This window comes from Vigna angularis, chromosome 1 (genome assembly GCF_016808095.1).
Source record: "Vigna angularis cultivar LongXiaoDou No.4 chromosome 1, ASM1680809v1, whole genome shotgun sequence".
NCBI classification, from domain to species: Eukaryota; Viridiplantae; Streptophyta; class Magnoliopsida; order Fabales; family Fabaceae; genus Vigna; species Vigna angularis.
The window spans coordinates 58591939-58614717 of record NC_068970.1 but is presented as its reverse complement, the minus strand read 5'-3'; the positions used below and the strand labels follow the sequence as shown (position 1 = coordinate 58614717).

Here is a 22779-nt window from a genome sequence, read left to right as displayed (position 1 = left end):
ATCATGGGCTGTTTTCTATTTTAATACAGTTAATGTTTAATGTCTAATATACACGAATGGTAGAAATTAATTATGTTCGAATAAACTACACTTTAATTTTGTTGACGCTTTTTTGTATTATATTTTACTGAAACAATAGAGAATAAAATTTAGTTGAGGCATTCTTAATTTTCGCGTGATAAATATTGGTAAAAGCAAAAGCTTCTGAAGGATCAGTTAGTCTGAAACCCTCAGAAATTATATTCTTGTAAAAACTGATCCCAATCTCAGCATTGCACGTTATCTTTATTGCGAATTAGTTCAATAACACACTTGTTTTGTTATGGAGAAATTTCATTGTCATACACTAATAGTCATAAATTTTACTTAATAGTGAAAAATGTTGCAAGCAAGCATCTGATGAGCCAACTCCAATCGAGAAGACAGAGCTTTACTAATCAAATACCACTCAACAGCAAGAAGTTATAGATCCTTTACATTTGGACATCAGCACATTATCCCGCAGAAGAATTCCTCTTACTACAAGACAAGCAACGAAGCTAAACTTTAACATCTAAGGCAAGGAGTTGGTATAGACATAATCTTCATTCTCTAATACACTTTCTTCCGACCCACTTCTTTCTTCCTTGTATTCACCCCTTTGCTTTTCACACCCACCTGTCTGAATAATTAAATCCATTTATCAAACCCTATTCACATCTCCATTTATCCTCTGTCAGTTTCATTACAATTATATTTATTCAGAGAATGATAATGTATTACAAATTTGTTTATTTTTACAGTAATTATCTTGAAAAACATAATAATAATAATCCATGATAGATTGATATATCTAGTTACTAGCAGTAGTACACAAAGATTACGCTCTTAACTTATTCCCATAGAAATTATGAAGATGTAGATTACAGAGCAGAGATTGAAACTCACAATAGTTGCAGAACTCCCAGAAGGCGGAACTCCTTGGGTGATAAGTGCTTCCCCTTGAAAAACATAAAAGACATTGAAGGTAAAGATGAGAAATAGAAAGAAAAGCGGTATGATGAGTTTCATTGTATTATTGTAGATAGAAAGGTGTAGGGTATGTGTGGTAGAAAGGAGTAGGTATAGTAAGAAGGAGTAGAGGTTTTGAAAATTGGGGCGACAGCATTGACAGGATTTTGATAGTTGATATTGTTTATTGAGATAATGTAGATCGAATGAAGAGTGTTTCAGTATTCTTCTTTGACCTGTCCCCGGATTCCTCGGCAACATAGCTCGATCCTCAAGAACTAGGTTGGATCATCTTGTTCTTTTCTCACATCAAATATATATATAAAACCACCCAACAGATCCCACGTAAGAGAAAAGATCTGCCACGTTCAACCCTAACTCACTCTCACTCTCACACCGTTACAAAACTCTATTAAATGTTCTATTACATGGACATTTTTGTCACTTCCTAGTAATACTTTCTTCTTTGTGAGGGATTCTTTCATTAAAATATATATCATTTATTTTTATCTTTTTTATATTTCAAAAGTTTTATACCCTTCTTAATTAGCCAGAAATAAGTTGGATGAAAAATATGAAAATAGTTAAGATCTTTGACCCAAGAGAGTAAGAGGTGTTTTTCAATTTATTTCTCTTCTATTCCTCTTAATTTCTAGCTCTCTCTTTTCTTTATATATATATATATATATATATATATATATATATATATATATATATATTTCCTTCAAACACTTTGAATTCTTATTTTACTTCTCACGTATTTGTATATTTATTAATTCTACTTCTTTTCATCACACCAATGGAACCTTAAGGTTAGGCTTTTTGTTGTTCTACCTTAACCATTATACTACCTCTAATTCCATACTAATAACAAAAGATTAAAATATCGATGCTTCCTCACTGCATCACATTCTATCACCGTCGTTGTCCTTATAACCATTATCGTCATTATATCTTCTTCTTCTATGTTGTATCTTTGATTGCAATTCCATTTTCTATTACACTTTTTTTAGAAGAAAAAGAGAGTAAAATGTTAAGTATGGTGAAAAGTTTATTGTAAAAAACATTTCATATATGTTTTAGAAAATTTATTTTGAAAATCTTATTCCGTAGGTTCTGTTTCGAAAATCATCTTATGAATTTGGAAAAACTTATTATAGAAAGCTCATTCCAACAAAAACATTTCATATATTATGAAATTTTATTTTAAAAAGCTTGTTGCGGAAAATTTGTTTTAGATAGTATTTCATGTCTTGAAAAAAATTGTATTAAAAAACACTTTCAAAATAAATAATGCTGAAAAAAGATACACTAAACCGTCAAATAAAAGATAAATTCCATATAACTAACTTGAAATGGTTCTCTCCCACATAAATACATGTTATAAAAAATTTCATTGACTCTCATCATTTAAATATCTTTTTTTTATGTAGTTTATAATTAATAAAATCCAAACAATCTTGTTAAGGAATTCATATCTAGTATATGTCCTAAAATCATACAATAGTGTTTCTCCTTGGAAATAATACATTCACGACATTCAATCAACAAATTATGGTCATTGTCCTTTATTCAACCTCTCTCTCTTATACACACCCATACATCAATAATATATTTATAGTTCTTGTTATGACTCTACTATGCGTATGAGACACATATACACACATATATATCCATAATAGATTATGGTTCATGTCCTAACTTCACTCGACCTATCTCACATGCACACACACACATATCTTCCATATATTGTGACCCTTCTTTCTTTACTTAGCCTATCTCATGAACACGCACACACACACGCACATGTGTGTGTGTGTTTATTCTAGAACATATTATGACTTTTGCCCTTACTATATTCAATCTTTCTCTCTCTCTCACACATACATGTGTGTATCCACAATAGATCAATTCAACTCATAAATAAACAAATTATGTTAACACACAAAAGAACCTATGCATTTTTCACATCTCAAAATCAGAGAGCATTACTACTCATCATAAGTATCATTCACGCAAGAAATTCAATCAACATAGAAAACTCACTAAGCTCCAAGAACTCTAACTTTCATAAGATATTTTATCTGTACATAGAAAACTTAGACCAACGATCTTAACATACTGTAACAATCTTAGTTAAACAAACATTCATTTTTAATCCCTTTGAGACATAATGAAAAGCCCTATAGTGCATGCATGAAAAATTACTAAATATTGATTCAAGGGCAGGGATGAAAATGAACTTAAACAAACTAAAATTATGATAAGTTAAGATTGTAGAACTCTATGTTAGAGCTTATATAGTGTCTTCTTATCTTCAAACAAATGAGTATATCGGTGAAAATCTTATAAAGAGTGTAGAAAAAAAAGTGCTAATTTTTAGAGCAATGAACTTTTATAAAATAAGATTCAGTTAACTAATTTTTCTATTTATAGCTACCTTTTAATAATAAAATAATCAAGTTTTATTTATAAATTATTTTTACTTTTACATATTTTCTAGATCCTTACAATAAAAATGTAGGTTAAACCCCTCCGGAGGTCCGTATTTATGTGGAGTTTTCCCAGTTTGATCCCCGTCTTTTAAGTTTTGCCAATTTGGTCCTTTATAATGAAAAATTGACTCAATTGGGTCCCTACCGTTAAATTGGCTTAACGGAATTAAGTTTTTGATGAGTTATGATGTTGACGTGGATAAATTTTTAGACGTGGCATTTTATAAAAGAAATATTTTAAAAATTGGATTTCTGGATGGATTTTAAAACCTGACATCACTTATTTTTAAAATTTAGGGATTTAAGGTTCGTTGTTTTTGAAGATTGAAAAGCATTTCAAGATTTGAAAGAGGGAAGTGGGAAAATGCAAGACGATTTGTTCCTTAATCAAAATTCTTTCTTCAACAAAACCGAAGAACATTTCAGTGATCTTCCAAAGGGCGAAAGAGAGACACATTCAAAGTGTGCGTGAAGATCAAACCATGGACAACGAACTGCTCGAGCTGCAGCGACAAATCGAGTTCTTGCAGCAACCCAAGTCGAGCATTCGATTATCAGAGCGAAATGTCGTCGAATTGGTCCAAAAATTGCAACAACTCCAAATCATAGATTTCGAACTTCTCCACACTGTCTCCGACAAAGAGTACATCACTCTCGTGTGCTTTCTTTGCTTTTTCTTTTGCAGATTAGGTTTCATCACTCACAATCTTCTTTTTGCAGATTTGGTGCGTTTAGGTTTGGTCTGTGGATGATGCGGTTAACACCAGAATAATAATCTTGGTCTGCTGAAGAATGCTTCAATCCACATTAGAGATAGCAGTGGTGTAACTATAGCCTCTGTCGGTCACGCTGACCCTCTTTTTCCTCCACCATCGTATCCCTTTCCACTTGCTTCCTTCAGACCCGGTGATGGAGGGAAGTCTGAATGCCCTGACCCTTAACTTCCTCAAGTTCCTCCTTTAGATCCTTTTCAGATCCCAAATCCTTACGCACTTCTCTTGAAGTTCCAGATCCCAAACAATGCCACTGTATGAACCCCACCTAAAAACGCTCCCTTTATTAATTACAAAAGATGAACAATGTGATCAAATGGATAGTGGAAAATGCATATCTTCCAACAACCCACTTCTTGATTCTAGCAGATATTTTAAGAAATAATCAATTTAAAATAAAGGAAATCGAGGCAGGACATGGATTTGGATGATGATGCGCGAGTCGTTTTGGATGAAGCATCCCTTAAATCGTTCAATTTTAATCCCAATTCAATTCAAAGAACCCTAATTTTAAAATGTTTCAGAAAAATCCTAATTTTAAAAATGTTTGTTTAAGAAAATGACACGTACAAGGGTTTCATTAAAAAAAAAACCACGTATAAAGGTTTGTGAGTGCCACGTCTCAAAAGTTGTCCACTTCACCCTCACACCTCATCAAAAACTTAACTCCGTTAAGCTAATTTAATGGTGGAGACCCAATTGAGTCAATTTTTCATTATAAAGGACCAAATTGGAAAAACTTAAAAGACGGGGATCAAATTGGGAAAATCCCACATAAATACGGACCTCCGAAGGGGTTTAACCTAAAAATGTATTTTTCTTACCAAAAATATGTTTAAAGAATTTTATTATTCCAACAATTTATACTCACTCTTTTTTATATTTTCAAAATTGAATTTCAATTTTGTTCTAAAATAGTCAATGATTAAAAATAATTATATATCACATGTTATCTTATAATGTAAAATATAATATAAATGTTAAAACGAGTCAGTCGGCTAACTCAACACAAAAAGGTGGGTCAAGTCATGTTTTTGAACCCATCAGTCCAGAGGAGCCTAACCCGTCAAGAACCTGCAACCCGTTTAATATTTTTTATTTTTGTTTTTCTTCATCATTCTCACCACCCACAACACAACACAAAGAGACGAGAGAGTTGTCCTACCATGCTGAGGAAACATAACATTTCTTCCTACGGACAAAACACACTACACACTCATAGAGTCACAATGCCACGTAACTTGTGAGCCACCACTACCACACATAAACACGTCGCAAGTGATCACCACCATGTGAGATTGAGAGGAAGAGTGCAACCACCACCACAAGAGATTGAGAGGAGGTTCACGACCACCACCACTCGAGATCGAGAGTAGGTGAGCGACCACCACTAGATGAGATTGAGAGGAGGCGTGCACAACCCACGCACCATAGCATGCTACATGGTGAGAGAGAGAGAGAGCGAGATCAAGAGAAGGAGTCTCCATAGTGACAAGGTGACCCACAATGACCCTAATTAAGATTTTAGGTTGCCATAATTTTTGCTGATTGAAATTTCTAGTTGTCCTAATTTTTGTGGATTAAGATTCTTTACAAATTTAAATTTTTGCGGTGTGAAATAAGTTCTTAATATAGAGATAAAGATGACGATGCTTATGAAGAAGAAAATAGTGAATGGATTCTAGTGATGATGGATGGTAAAAAAGATAATGGGTGAACTAGTGAAGGGTGAAGAAAAGGTTGAACAACCCATTTAGTGACACGACAAGTTCAATCTTCCAACTTACTTTCTCATTTAGGCTAGCCTGGTCTAATTCGATTTTGACGAATTAAAATTGAGACAAACCTAAAACAATTTTTAACACCAATTACACATATTTATTTATTATAAATTTTAACCCTAACATAATTCCTACGTTACAAAGTATTTATTTATTATAAATTTAGTCTTATAAATAAGTATTTATCTTGCAAATTATATAGGCTAAAATATATGTACATGTTAAAATTAATAAAATATTCTTTCTAACTTCCTATTTTGAACATGTTCTTTTAAGAAAGAGTTAGTATTTGAGTTATATCTATACTTCTCATTTTTGTGTCCACGTTTATTTTTTAATTTTATCATTTAGATAAAAGCTTTTTTTAAATTAAAGTAATTATTTTTTTAATTTTATTATTTAAGTGGCTGTTTTTTAACTTTAACTTTTTTTTCAATTTGACCGTTTGTGAATGATATTGTTGTTTTGTTGGGCAAACAAGTGTCGTTGGAAGAGCCTCGGCAATGAGAAATGGTAAGACATTACTGTGGTGGTGTCACTCCATGCATCAACCGTTCATGGACCCTTTTCACTTGGAACTCCAAAATAAGATACCTTGTGAATCAGGGTCATGCCCACGACGCTCTTCTTCTCTTTCGCCACATGAAGCGAACTGCCCTCACACCCAACAACTCCACCTTTCCCTTCCTCTTAAAAGCATGCGCCACGCTCTCCCATCTCCTAAACTCCAAAATCATCCATGCCCACGTCCTCAAATCCCGCTTTCAATCCAACATTTACGTGCAAACTGCAATGGTTGATATGTATGTCAAGTGTGGTCAGTTGGAAGATGCACACAATGTGTTTGTTGAAATGCCCGTCAGGGACATTGCTTCTTGGAATGCAATGCTGTTGGGTTTTGCTCAATCTGGCTTTCTTGATAGGCTGTCTTATCTTCTGCGTCAGATGAGGCTTTCGGGGATTCGTCCTGATTCAATCACTGTTTTGCTACTCATTGACGCCATTTTGCGTGTGAGAAGTCTGACTTTTTTGGGTGCAGTTCATTCCTTTGGGATTCGAATTGGTATTCGTGATGATCTTACCGTGGCTAACACTTTGGTTGCTGGATATGCCAAGTGTGGTGACTTGGGCTCGGCAGAGACAGTGTTTGATGAAATCGACGCTGGTCAAAGGTCTGTTGTGTCCTGGAATTCTATGATCGCAGCATATGCGAAATTTGAAAAGTATGTCAAGGCTGTTAATTGTTACAAAGTGATGCTAGATGGTGCATTTTCCCCAGACATTAGCACAATTCTCAATTTGCTTTTGTCATGCATGCAACCTATGGCACTGTTTCATGGTTTGCTAGTACATTCTCATGGAGTTAAGTTGGGTTGTGATTCTGATGTAGGTGTGGTGAATACTCTTCTTTGTATGTATTCCAAAGGCGGGGATGTTCAATCGGCAAGATTTTTGTTTGATTGCATGTCTGACAAAACCTGTGTATCATGGACTGTTATGATTAGTGGGTACGCTGAGAAAGGATTTATGAGTGAGGCATTGACCCTGTTTAATGCAATGGAAGCTTCTGGTGAGAAACCGGATTTGGTTACTGTGCTTGTTATGATTTCAGGCTGTGGCCGGACGGGGGCGCTCGAACTCGGAAAATGGGTTGACAATTACTCTATCAACAAAGGATTAAAAGATAATGTTGTAGTTTGTAACGCACTAATTGACATGTATGCCAAGTGTGGATCTTTTAATGATGCTAAGGAGGTCTTCTATGGCATGGCTAACAGAACCGTCGTCTCCTGGACAACCATGATTACTGCCTGTGCTTTGAATGGAGATGTTATAGATGCTTTGGACCTATTTTTTATGATGTTAGAAATGGGGATGGAACCAAATCACATAACATTTCTTGCTGTTCTCCAAGCTTGTGCATATGGAGGTTTACTAGAAAGCGGATTGGAGTGCTTCAACATGATGACACAAAAGTATGGCTTAAGCCCTGGTATAGAACATTATTCTTGTATGGTTGATCTTCTTGGTCGTAAAGGACGTCTCACAGAAGCTTTAGAAATTATTAGAAGTATGCCTTTTAAAGCTGATGCTGGCATATGGAGTGCATTGCTCTCTGCTTGCAAACTTCATGATAAGATGGAGATGGGTAAGTATGTGTCTGAACAGCTATTTGAATTGGAGCCCCAAGTGGCAGTTCCATATGTGGAGATGGCTAACATATATGCATCAGCCGAAATGTGGGATGGGGTTGCAGATATCAGAAGGAAGATGAAATATCTTCGACTGAGGAAATGTCCTGGGCAGAGTATTATTCAAGTGAATGGGAAATCTACTGTATTTACAGTTGAGGATAGGGAACACCCTGAAACCTTGTACATATATGATATGCTAGATGGCTTAGCTTCCCATTCTAAGAAGGGACTGCTAGGTTATGCAGAAGAGATTGTTGAAGGTTGGGAATGAATGCAAAAAATATTAATAATAATAAAATTACAAAAATAATAATAATATCATAATTAATAATAAATACTAATTTTTCCACTACAAGAGGATCTGTATCTTTTTTCACTTTCTTTTACTTTCACCATTGTGGAAACCTAATTTGTTACGGAGACTTTCCTCTTTCACCAATCCATGCCTATGCACTCTGTTGCATCCACCTTTATTTTGATCAATTCTGGAACCTAAAATCTTTTTTAAATTTGAAATTTGAATTTAAAATTGTCAATGTTGAGCTATGATGCCTTCTAATTGAGTCCAAATGGTCTCTTCAAGTCACTATAGTCAGGCGTTCAGGTAATCTGGAAGTAGTTGTCTGAAGTGAAGAACCATGTAGGACTTAAGAACAATTTTATCAGAACTTTATTTTTTTTTGTTAATTTAATATGTTACAATTCACTATACTTTTGTTAGTTTATTGTTGAATCCTCTGGTATTTAAGAACAAATAATGAGGTTTTTAATTATTAATATTTCGTATCTTTATTGTTTTTTGTTAGTTTACTGATAATTCCAGCAGACGAGTACAAGAAAGATTACGACAAGTAAAACTGGTCTTTATGTACTTTTTGTTAGGTCAAGTAAGTTTTGTGTCTATTAAGTTATTTCTTAAATTCCATATAATAGTGTATTTTCTCTATTATTTTAACTTATCACTTTAGAAGCATGATTTGAATCTTGAAAAAGTTTATATGAAAATGTTACACTAGTTTATTTCAGTTTTTTATCATCTTTATAATATAATTTATAAATATGAACTTTTTCCTTTCTTTATATATATATATATATATATATATATATATATATATATATATATATATATATATATATATATATAATAAACAATTATTTTAAAATGACATTAATATGTATTTCATATTTTTATTATAATATTTTTAATTTATATAATTATATTTTTATAAGCTAAAACTAATATAATATTTAAATATCCATGTGTTACACGGGTGTAAATACTTTAATATAATATTTGTGGTTGGTTGTCGACAAGTGTCTTTTACAAACCACTTTTTACTTGTTTTGGGCACAGTTTTTTTTCTCCTTTCCATCTAATACAAACTTTTTATCACTTGATTCTATTTGTTTTCAGATTTTTTAATAATGATATAAATTACATTATTACTTACTTTATCGATAATACATAAGATTTTAAATATATAAAAATAAATAGTTTCTGAACGTTTAGATTATAATTTTAACATAATTGTAACATCTCCTTTTAAACTATTAAATAAAATGTCACAAAATATAATTAACAAGAAAACTAAAGATTTCTAAAAATAAAATATTTACATATGATTAACAAGAACCTAATTATCTTTATGCTTTACCTTTATCCCACACTAGATTAATTGAGAAAGCATTCTTTTAAACTCATACCATTGAAGGTGATTATTATAAAAGAAAAAATAAGCATAAACAACATCAACATAAGAAGGTAAGCTAATATACTAAAAGAGTCCATTCAGACAATTGTAAAACACTATACAACATAATTCATCTCCAAACCAAAACTAATCTCAACATACATAATTTAGACTCGATCAATTCAAATATATGTATTGATGTCAGATTATGACAAGTTTTTGCACTTGTAGTGGTGGAACAGTTTGGCTACCCCAAGTTATCACAGAAGGTTAGTCCGTCTACCACTTATGGACATAGAACACTAGACCATAGACTAGGACTTCTTGTTACTCCTCACCACATAATCCCCTTTTCTATCTAAGATGGAGCGATTATTGGAGCGTCATAATAACTCCCAAGGTTGAGTTCCTACATCAATACATCACTCAACAACACACCACAATGGAATCTCCCCACGAGAATCATGAAATTATGTCTATATACCATGCACATGATCAACTCACATACTCATCATCATCATATATCATACATCATTATATACTTAATCTTATTTCCAATTCATATTATAAATTAATTCATACTTCATAATAAGTATTATAAACCAATCATTCAAACAATCACATACATTGAACATACCTTAAGAAGTATATAAAAACATAATTGAAAATTATGATATTCTCGCTCAACCAACATATCTGTTTGCTCAGCTAAAAGTGTCTGTCGGCCCACTCGCTCAACCACCATGGCTTGCTCTACGAATACAGAAACAACGAGTTCTGCTCGCTCAACGCTTATACTCGTTTAACGAGTACAAAAACTACTCGTTCAACGACTATACTCACTCACCGAGACTATAGAATTCTGCAGAATAACAATTTTACAGAATTTGAACTTACCAACCTTGAATTTTCTAATTCCCACCCTCCACATGCATTTACAACTCCTATTTTCTATTTCAGACCTTAATTGAACTCATCAAAGTGTTTATGACTCAACTTAAACTCTAATATTTTCATGAATTTCTAACTCACTCAAACTAAAACATCATTTCAAAGTCCATAATTCAGTTCTACTCATTCCTAAACACAATTTGGTAAACTCAATCTCTAAACAAGTCGTAAATAGCCTAAAAAAAGACTTTAAACCTCAAAATTCTCCATCTAATCCTTATCTCAAAATCTCGCCTAACAAAACCCCTATTATCACAGAACTAGCATACAACTCTACCAAATCACACTCACCAATTCAATATCATTCCTTTTTAGTTAAGGTTCTTTACAAGTTTTAAATGACTTTAAAACAAATCCCAAATATCAGTTATCAAACCAAAGTCGCTCCTCCAGAATTTCATGTACTAAAACCTTAATTTAGACTAAAATCAGTCCAACAACACTCTCCATTTCCTACTTTCCTCTCTACATCATATTTGTACGTATAGAACTTCAAGACAACAACATCCAAAGTTCACAATATTATCAAAGCACAAGCACACACCGAAATATCAATCAATAGGTAATTATTCGCTCTTCAATATGCAACATCGCTCAATAAGCATTTCAATTAATATCATACTCAATCAAGCATAAATTTCATTACCTATCAAACACAAATCCATGCTTCTAAAACAAAAGTTAAAGCGAATATTAGCTTAACTTACTTGATAGAAGACCAAGCCGTTCTAAAGAGGCTAAAATAGTTCCAACGTACATAAATTCTTATCTGTTCCTAAGAACCACAAAAACACAATCATGGTACATTATTAGAACCACTGATCATCAGAGAGTCTTATAGAAGACTTAAACTTCACATGCAAAATAAATAGAGTTAGCATGCAAAGAAAACAAAATTAACCAAAGAAAGGTGCATAAAACCAACTTACTCTATCTGAGAAACTGATCGGTTAGACTTGAAAATCTCGTCGTGAGAATTACTCAAATGGTCTCTGATATTCAAATAAATGAACAGGGATGAGAACCCGTAGGCTTTGTTCACTAGAATGGATTTGGGAGAAAGTGATTGAATAGATTTGAGAGGATTTGAAAGTAAATTTTTTGTTGTTTATTTGAGTGGATTTGGAGGTAAGTGAGAGTAAATTTGGAAGTAAAGTTTGTGAGAATTAGTGTAGGATTTGATTTATGTGATAGATTAAAAAAAATTTACTTCCAAATCCACTCTCACTTACCTCCAAATCCACTCAAATAAACAACAAAAAATTTACCTTCAAATCCTCTCAAATCCATTCAATCGCTCTCCTCCAAATTCATTCAAGTGAACAAAGTGTTAGAGAAAAGTCAGAAAATTCTAAAAAAGTGATTTCTAGATATAGTGTGTTTTAAAATAATAAAACTCATTCTAACGAAACTATTTATATTAACACAATTCAATATTAAAATAATCGAATCTTACTATTTTTAGACTGTTATTATCTCTAAAATATCATTTTATAAGTCTCTACAATAATTATTCTTTTGTAATATTTATACTCAAGTTCTTTGGCTTGATTCTTCACAGCATTAGCAACCTCTATGGCTGATTGCTTTGATGACTCATTTAGATGGACCAAAAATGTTATATTGTCATGCAACATTGTATTTGCATTTTATTAGAACTAACTATAATTATGCCTTTTCTTATCCCTTTGTTTTCAGATTGCCATCAAACTTGAAAAAGGTCTTCCACCCAATAATTATATGTGCAACATTTGCAGAGCTATCAACAATTGCTTTGGAGTTTCTTTCTAAGTCAGGACTTGATTTTGTTTTAGGTGTAAATTATAGTTTAAGTTAATATTCAACTCTATGTTATACAAGGACCTGTTTGTTTTAGATTTAAATTATTGTAAAAGTTAAATTGGAGTGTTATGAGATATTAATATTAAGTAGTTGTATTTATTTCTTTGAACTCTCTTTATAGAGTATTCAAATAAAATTTTCATGTTTTAATTATTTGATTTTCAATACAATTATATATTATAAATTCTTAACATTTATAATCTGGTAGTAATTATTTAAAATTTTATGAGAAGTTTTAATGTGTAAAATTTTTAATATTAATTATATAACTATTAGAAAAAACCAATCTAATTAAATATGTTATAAACAATAGATACATATGTACATACTGTATGTAATAACATACGGATTTATCCGTATATAATATCCATATGTAAATTACATCCGTATGTAATATTTGTATGTAAATTACATACGAATTTTTTCGTATGTAATATCTGTATGTAATTTATATACGAATTTTTTCGTGTGTAACTTAACTACGCCTTTTTTATATACGGATTTTTGTCCGTATATAATTCATATGTAAAATCATTTTATATACGGATTTTTGATGTTATATACAAATTTTGACGGTATGTAATATTGATTTTTCTTGTAGTGTAAATTATTGACATTTATAATCAATAAATATCATAATAATATTTTACATCACCAACCTATCACTTAAAATATTAAATAAAAAATATATAAAACGTTGATAAATTTTATAATTTCCATCTGTTAACATAAAAGCTATATAACACACATATTACTCACATAAGTCTCCATTCTAATTTATTATTAAAAAAGGAAAAAATAAAATTTTCACAGTGTTGTATTTAATATATAAAAGTTAGATTAATTTACGGTTTAAATATATATGTTTTAGTTTTTCTAATAAGATACGTGAGTTTTAATTTTGTTCTTATAAAATGTTATGTATTTGTTTTAAATATTTATTTTTAATATCATTAAAGAAAGACTTTAGTGATGAATTTAAAAAATAGGAAAAGTTTTACCTTCTAATTTTGTCGTCATAGCTATTTACTTTCTAGCAGAGATGAGATCGATGTTATTGATAATTAAGGAATGAATAATTATTCTACATAATTTTTTCACGTATAATATGAAGAGAAATCTATCTCTGTCATTTTCTATATGTGAAGGTTATTGCAAATATTAGACATTAAAACTAGAAGTAGTAGTTTAAGGTTATTATATTAGCATCCAAAAGTTATTGATCAATCCACTAAACAGTCAATAATCATTTCAAATAATAGTTACTTATACTTATTCTCTTACATTTTTTTTAATTCTTAATAAAAATAAGTTTTTATATAAATATCAATAATTAAAAATAGTTATTTCAAATTTTGGAGTGAATAAAAGTTATTTTTTAAAAAGACAAAATATAAAAATTATTAATTTTATAAGAAGTATAAATAATGATTTCGAAATTAGAAATATAAGAACAAATAAAAAGAAATTATAGAAATCAAGTGGAGAAAATATATCCTTGTTTTGCCCTGTTCCTTTTGTTTTTGTTTTGTTTGAATGGATGTGAAATTATCCCAATTAATAGCTTATAATGTAATTGAAATAGTGCTAGATAACTTTTTGCTCATTTTAATACTTACATTCAATCAATGGTTACACCTAACCATCAATTAAATATTTTTATGGTTGGCTCATCATTTACTGCTGCACTATGGCAACAAGTCTTTAAAAAAATAAAATGGTGATCCACCACCCATCAACTAACCAATTCCCAAAACAGAAAAAAAAATAGCGACCCACATATTTTTTTTTATAAATAAAAATAAAGAAATATTTATTTAAAAAAGTAAAAAAAAATCTAAGTATTATTTTATTAAAAATATACAAAAATGAATATTCCTTTTAAATTTAAAAAAAATGTGAAGAATTTAGATTCTCTACTAATTTTTTATAAATATAATTTAACATAAATGTAATTTTTGTATAATAAATAGTCAATGACTTGTAAGTACATCACTACAAAGTATCATTTTAATCTACAAAATTACCTTTTAAATTTTCTTTTGTAAAAGAGTGACTTTAAATATATGATAGGAATATATTTGTTTACTAAATATTAATAGTGTTTAAAATAGTTGGGTCAACATCCGTCCCTACGACTACTAAATGGTAACGTGTCGTGAATAATCATTGATAAGTAAAACAACATTAATACGAAAGTTTGATTAAAAAAATCATATTTAATAATTAATGTTGGAGATAAAATTTAGAAGGGAGAGGAGAAAAAAAATTATGTGGTGGAGCTTTTAAAATAAACAAAAGGAAAAATACATTGTAAAATGAGGTAAAGATTATAAAAAACTTGAATAAACAATAGAGCTTAATTATTTTTTATGAAAATTATATTTTGACTACTTAAATATAAGCAAGGAGAAAAACGTACTACATCGGCAGTCATAAATAGCGGAACTCTCACGAAACAAACAGGTACAGATATTTTATGCTCTCGACACAATATTAATGTATAAAATATACAAAAATATTAATGTATAAAATATACAAAAATGAACATTCATTTTAAATTTAGGAAAAATGTGAAGAATGTAGATCTCTACTAATTTTTTTATTAATATAATTTAACATAAATGTAATTTTTGTCTAATAAATAGTCAATGACTTGTAAGTACATCACTACAAAAATATCTTTTTAATCTACAAAATTACTTTTTAAATTTTCTTTTGTAAAAGAGTGACTTCAAATATATGATATATAGGAATATATTTCTTTACTAAATATTAATAGTGTTTAAAATAGCTGGGTCGACATCCGTCCCTACGACCATTAAATGGTAACATGTCGTGAATAATCATTGATAAGGAAAACAACGTTAATAATAAAGTTTGATAAAAAAAAATCATATTTAATTAATGTTGGAGATAAATTTAGAAGGGAGAGGAAAAGAAAAAAATATGTGGAGCTTTTAAAATAAAGAAAGGAAAAATACATTGTAAAATGAGGTAAAAAAGAAAGATTATATAAAAAAATTGAGTAAAAAATAGAGCTTTATTATTTTTTATGAAAATTATATTTTTGACTACTAAAAAAATAAGCAAGGAGAAAAATGTACGTAACACATCGGCAGCAGTCATAAATAGCGGAACTCTCACGAGAGAAACAGGTACAGATATTTTATGCTCCCAACACAATATTAAATAAAAACATTAATGTATAAAATATCCGTTTAATCGAAAGTTATCTTTTGGGTTTTTTTTCCGATTATTTACATGACTTTTTTTGTCATTATCTCATTTATAAAAAAATTATTTCATTTATCACAATTGAAATAAAGAAATACAAATATATCAACGTCATTGTATTGCTTGAATAATTAATTCCATCATTTTCACTTATATAGTTTTTATTTAATTATATAAATTTTCATTATGCGGAAGTCCGGCTGCAAACCTTGGTGCAAGTAAAGACAATACTAAAAAAACAAAGCAAGCCATTACAGGCATTTACTGCTATGAATAGGGAGAGACATGAGAAATTACATTTATTACAAATCTAAGGTCTTCTTTTTATTCATTCAAAACATATAATGTTGGCCACAGGTTTTGTTCTCTGGATCAATCAGTGTGACAGTGAAGGCGGTGAGTGGGAATGGCAAGAAGATGATTGGCCCTTGGCATTGCGAGACCAAACTCCTCTGTCATGTCCAACTCAGATGGTAACATGTTATTTGGAAGCTTCCAATCAAAACAATGGACAACTTGTGACACTGTCTGACGAACCAGAGTTAGACCAAGCTGCATTCCTGGACACCTTCTTCTTCCAGATCCAAATGGTATCAGCTCAAAGTCACGCCCTTTCAGATCTATGCTGCTTCCCTCAAATCTCTCTGTCCAGAACTTTTCTGCATTATTCCAAGCACTTGGATCTCTCATAATAGCCCATGCATTCACTATCACCTTTGACTTTTTAGGAATGCAAAACTCTCCAACCATGCAATCTTCCCTGGACTCGTGTGGTATCAGCAACGGTGCCACTGGATGCAGCCTCATGCTTTCCTTTATAACCATGTCTAAATACTCTAACTTCTCTAAGTCTGATTCTTCCACCTTCCTCTCCATACCCACCACGCTTTCCAGTTCCTTTTGGAGTTTCTTCATCACCCTTGGATTCTTTATCAGCTCCGAAAGTGCCCACTCTATTGCTGTAGCAGAAGTATCTATTGAACCAGCTAACATATCCTTTTCAAAATAAAATAAACAAAAAAGCGTGAAAGAATGAGAGCATCAATCCAACTGATATATGGCACTGTGAATGAGAAAAGAAAAGATAGAAAACTGATATAGTCAGTGTATATCCCTTACCAGCAATATGGCTTTGATATTGGGTCTTTCAACGCAGTACTCCGATTCTTCAGTACCGAGTAATCCCAACATGACGTCGACAAAGTCCTTCACCTCGTTCTCCTCCTTCTTTGATTCAATATGCTCATCGATGATTTTGTCAAAGAATTCATCGAAGACTTTTCGCATCGCCTTCATTCGCTTGATTAGCCCTTGAAGGTCAAGTTTACCGATGTAAGGAATGTAATCGCCTATGTTAGGAGTTGCTGCCAAGTACATTATCTCTGTCATCACGGCCTTGAAACCCTTCTCATCCAAGTCCTGGTCCATGTACTTCTTCCCTAAAATCATTCTGCAAGCAGTGTCTGCACTGAGTGCTGCAACTCTGGCACTGAGATCAACCACAGTTCCATCCTTGGCTGCCTCTCTCAGATGCTTCACCAACAGGTCTAGTTCAGCATCCCTCAGTGGTCTAAAGGAGTTAATTTTGGCCTGGCTTAGTAATTCCAACGTGCACATCTTACGAGTGTTGCGCCAGTAAGAACCATATTGAGCAAAAGCTAAGTTCCTCTGCTCCCAAGAGATGTACTTTGCAGCTTCAAGAGGTGGTCTACTGGCATAGATAAGATCATGGGTCTTGAGGAAGAGTTGAGCAGCTTTGGGTGAAGAAACAACTATGGTGGGCACAAAACCCAATCGCATGTGCATGATAGGTCCGTATTTTTGAGCTAGTTGGTGTAGATCACGATAAGGGTGTTTCCCCAACATGTGAAGACTCCCCAAAATAGGAAACCCTTTGGGACCAGGTGGTAATCTCTTTCCATTTTTCTTGCTTCTTCTCCATAGCCACAGGTAAGTAAGAAATACTGCAAAAAGTGGTAACCAAATCATCCAAGCTTTTTGCCATATTTCAAACTGTACTCCTGACAGTAGCTTCATTCCAACAAAAAAAAGAGCAACTTGGCTTAAAAGTTACCAAAAGGGTTTCTTTAAACTAATACAGATGGTGACAATGTAGTGATTTCTAGAGAGTGCTTTTATGATACGGAAGCCCCCACGTTGGTTTATATATAATAGACCAGTGACACCTTGACACTATAAATTACTGACTTGACATGTTTTTATTATAATTATATATTTTTTAATTTAAAATTATAATATATATTATTATAATATTAAAAGTAGAGTGAAACGAATATATCTTTAAAATCAGTGTCAAACTAACTTTTTCCAATACAATATTGACAATATAGTTTTCTAAAAACAGTATCATGAAACTCCATCTTAGATACGACTTCTTCTTTTAAGGTAAATTTTATTAGATATGTTATTTCTAATTTATTGTTATATTTTGAATTTGCATAACACCAGTGAAAAAAAAACTTTTATAATGTTAAATAATGATAACTAGAAAAAACATGACAAAAAAAAGTAGTGACATTTTTTCAATAAAAATAAAGTTTTCTACGAAATTACTCGATAACCATAATTAAAAGTAGAAATAAAATAATTCATTTATATAATTGTCAACATGAGAGAAATAACATGATTTTCTATCTTATTTTCACATTTTTCGTACCATTGTGGATCCTCCGCTCTCACCAAGTCTGTCGTGCGTGTCTTCGATCTTGTCCTTTGGTGATTACATTTCTCCTATCTTTAATGTCTCTTTCCTTGTTGTTGTCCCTCCCCGGTGCCACACTCTTTTCCAACGGTCTTTCTCCACATTTCTTCTTTTCCTCGTAGCTGCATTTCACGTTAGACTTTGTATATTTTTTAAAAATTTAATTAGTATTTCTTATTTTTAAACTTTAGATAGTATTTGATTTTAAAATTTATTTTATTTAGCAACTTAGATTATATTGTGAGGATTTAGAAATATTTGTTTGATTCAAATGTGTTGTATGATTTTTTTAACCTATTAAGTGAATTCAACAAGTGCATTGAATCGGGATGTGTCCAAAACAGTTCACTTACCATGTTAGAATCGCCCAATCATCTACTTCTCTAGATGTATTTGTCTCTATCTAACAATCATCAACTACTGCATTTCAGTTCTCGACCCTCTCAAAGACCATTTGTAAGTATACCTCGCATTATATTTTTGCTTTATCGTAGTCATGTTATATTCATTATGTTCTTTGAGAGTTAAAAGAATATTTGACGACTTTACTTGACTGTTAGTCATGTCCATAAGAATTGACTGTTCAACAACATTTAATGTCTCCACGAAAGGATGACCAACCAAAGTCTCTGCTAATTCATGATTGTGATAGCCGCACATAACCTTTAACACCCAACTGTGTCCTTTAGGTTTACCCCTCAACCTAAACGGACACTCACATTTTCTTGTGCCAGATACACTAGGCTGAACATCTAGCTTATATTTCCTATACTTCCCACTCCTTTCACAGCCTAACAAAATAAATGTCTTTCTTCCAGCTTCACTAGTTGTTATGTCAGATCTTATAATAACGACAACAAATCCAAGGTCAAATGTAATATTTCAAACTCACTCAATTAAATCGGTGCATGATGAGAAGATTTGATCAGTAAAAAACTTATCTGTGTAATCACCTTCACCCACTTCATTTAGAAAAGAAGAAAATTTCGATATAAAATCAGAATTTATTTAAAAATCGAGAAATTGATAGTTATCCATCTTATATAATTAAATACAACCCACAATAAACATTATAATATTAAAATTTCGAAAATAACAAATAACAAATAAAAAATTAAGGAAAACATTTAAAATAAAAGTTACCAAATATAAACATCTTATAAATTAAATCAAAACTAAAAAAAATAACACATAAAAAATGTATACAATAAATAAATAAAAAAAAGTATTCTAAACTAAATACTAAATAAAGAAAAAATTAAACTTATTCTAAATTAAATATAACTTTAAATTATTAACACGTATAAAACATTGAAAAATTAATAACAAATAAAAAAAATCATAACAAAATATTAACTATTACGTAAAAAATAACACTTAAATTATTAATTAATATATCAAAAATAAAATAAAATATTTTAAATTAAATCAAAAGTTTAAAAATTAACACAATGTATATAATAAATACAATATAACATAAAATATTATAAACTAAATACTAAATAAAAAATTTAAATTAAATAAAAATTCATTAACACTATAACAAAATTAAAACTTCATAACAAATAAAAAACAAATTTAACAACAAATTAACTACTAAAACATAAATAACAAAAACTTTCAAAAACAAAATAGTTACATAAAACATGAAACACATCATAAATATTACAATTTAAATAAACAAATATAATATATATATATATATATATATATATATATAAAACAACATAATACAAAACATAATATATTTCAAAAATTAATTAACTCATATAAATTAACAAATACAACACTTTGAGAAACTCATATTACGGAAAATGTTTGGATTGCATATCAGTGAAGAAATTCATACACTAAATTCTAACTCCAAATAAAACATTTACTCTTTCCCACTCACACACATCACTACAAACTCATTACCCTTCAAACTATTTCCTCTCTTCCTATCCCTTGTCTTCATTGTACTTTTCCACCCACACACCACTGCATATTTGACAACTCCACACGCACTCATGCATAATCATTTATAACATTTTCTCACGTAAACACTATATTCCTACAAGCGATCACTTTCTTTTCCTATCACTAGTGCAGAATTGACCTTTAATGTCACCCCGTAGACGTCGGACCACAAAATAATCAACGTAAATTATTGACCGATGACATTTTTCTAAATAAGTTGGACATATAGACGTATGTTAGGAGGGGCCCCGACGTCTATATAGATGTCGGGGCCCCTCCTAACAGACGTCTATATGTCTGACAGGTAGATGAAAATTTCTTTTTTTTCGCCTTATAGACGTCTGATCCCGCCACCCCGACGTCTATATACGATTATAGATGTTGGTGTCCCTTCTAACTGATGTGTATATGTTTGACAGGTAGATGAAAAGTTCTTTTTTTCCGCTATATAGACGTCGGATCCCACCATCCGACGTCTAAATGGCCTGACAGGGTAGGTGAAAAGTGGTTTTGGACGTCATATTAGTGAGGGCCCCGACGTCTAGGCAAGAATAGACGTCGGTTCCCTAGGTGTCCGAGTCTTGCTTGCTGTTAAATCAGAAATCAAACCCACGCGCACTTCATTATCTTCCTTCTCGCCTTTTCTGTTTGCGGCATTGCATTTCCAAGTACGTTTTTGTCTCTTTTGAACCGTTTAAACATACTTTTACTCCGAGTAAATTAGTCTTTGATTGATTATCTTCCATTTGAACCAATTAAAATGAGTTTTTGTTGTGTTTTGGTGCAGTTTTTCTCGTGTCTTTGGGTAGCGTAGTAGCACATTCTCCCTTTGCTAGTTTCCTCGTAAGAAAAGCTTGCGTCTTTTGGATGTCTTATAGCGTTTCAACCCAAAATCGAACTTGGGTCCTTGCCTAGTTCTCAAGTCACCGTATTCGTTTTCATTGCCGGTTGGAATAGAACTAGGCAAGGACCAGAATCGGTTTTCGGTTGAAATGCCATAAGAGATTCAAAAGACCCAACCTTTTCTATGACAAAACTAGCAAAGGAAGAAGGTGTTACTATGCTACCCAAAGACACGAGCTACAGTAGACGTCGGTTAATGCCATGTCCGACGTCTATAGAGCCCTTAGACGTCGGTTAATGCATGTTCGATGTCTATAAAGACGTCAGACCTGTAGAGTCTGACATCTGATTAACGTCACCCACAAAGACGTCGGGTCTGGATCTGACGTTAAAAGACCAAAATAAAAAACGTTAAATGCCCTTTCTGCACTAGTGTATTTCTTCCTAATCTATTCAAGTGAACAAAGCCTAAAGTTTCTTTACATTTTCTTTTCTCTTGTAACCCCTAAAACCTCCTCAAGGAATACAACAATTTAAATCTCATGCAACACGAAAATAAGAACTCATTTCCTATTCATCATTTAAGATTTACATACACACCACCTTATACCCAAGCTTTTCTTCTTCTGTATAACATACTATAACTCTTTCTTTCACACACTCAAACTTACGTAAAAAAAAATCTCCATGCAACATCCCACTATTCTTCTAACTTTTCTTCAACTTTGCTTACCCAAAACAATCCCAAATACAATAAAACCTAAAACTACCCAACCTAACTCATAATTAATACATATAACATAGCATAATCCATAAAATAACACATATTAAAAAAAATATCATACAACATAATACATAAAGTACAAAATATTAAAAAAAATGAAATCTACGCAGTGCAACCGAAGTTGGAAGTGCAAACCCCTAAATCACGATTCGAAGTGCGGTTCAGGCTAGCCGAAATTCAAAGTTCGGCTATATAGAACCGACGTTCAGACGACGACACCCTTAACCGCAGCTCCAACGCCGGTTAAGGGTGTTTACTTGAAACATTAAACTAACCTCGATGAGCTCTTTGTCACCACCTTCTTCTTCCTCCAATATTCATAGCACCACCACCACAAATCACAACCACCATTGTATAACTTCTCAACTTTCAACTTTCAACTGAGAAAACAATCAAACAGTAGAAGAAACGAAAATGCTACTGTGATGAAAATGAAAGAATGTAAAGAGAGAAAGGGAAAGGAGGTGCATGTAGGATAGGGTTTATACAATCAGAAGAGATTTAGGGTTATTGATC

The 22779-nt window shown here is 31.6% G+C and overlaps 2 protein-coding genes and 1 long non-coding RNA gene across 3 annotated transcripts; 1 reads left to right on the top strand and 2 right to left on the bottom strand.

Annotated features, from left to right (window-relative positions):
• Positions 1-400: 400 nt before the first annotated feature.
• On the bottom strand, positions 401-1363 carry LOC108346245 (uncharacterized). Its single transcript, XR_001833789.1, has 2 exons — positions 928-1363; positions 401-661 (listed from the first exon to the last, which is right to left on the bottom strand). It is a non-coding gene; the product is annotated as an uncharacterized LOC108346245 (long non-coding RNA).
• A 5138-nt stretch (positions 1364-6501) lies between these two features.
• On the top strand, positions 6502-8536 carry LOC108337952 (pentatricopeptide repeat-containing protein At4g19191, mitochondrial). The gene has a single exon (XM_017574540.2). The coding sequence runs from the start codon at positions 6550-6552 to the stop codon at positions 8503-8505; it is 1956 nt and encodes a 651-aa protein (XP_017430029.1). The 5' UTR covers positions 6502-6549; the 3' UTR covers positions 8506-8536.
• Positions 8537-16186: 7650 nt separating this feature from the next.
• Positions 16187-18090, bottom strand: LOC108344600 (cytochrome P450 71AU50). The gene is made up of 2 exons (XM_017583032.2): positions 17075-18090; positions 16187-16951 (listed from the first exon to the last, which is right to left on the bottom strand). The coding sequence occupies exons 1-2, from the start codon at positions 17990-17992 to the stop codon at positions 16328-16330; spliced, it is 1542 nt and encodes a 513-aa protein (XP_017438521.1). The 5' UTR covers positions 17993-18090; the 3' UTR covers positions 16187-16327.
• Between the last annotated feature and the right edge of the window lie 4689 nt (positions 18091-22779).

Coding starts and splice junctions, on each gene's coding strand:
- LOC108337952 (XM_017574540.2), top strand. CDS start 6,550: ATGGTAAGACATTACTGTGGTGGTGTCACTCCATGCATCAACCGTTCA.
- LOC108344600 (XM_017583032.2), bottom strand. CDS start 17,992: ATGAAGCTACTGTCAGGAGTACAGTTTGAAATATGGCAAAAAGCTTGG. Junction 16,952..17,074: donor ATATCAAAGCCATATTGCTG/GTAAGGGATATA, acceptor TATTTTGAAAAG/GATATGTTAGCTGGTTCAAT.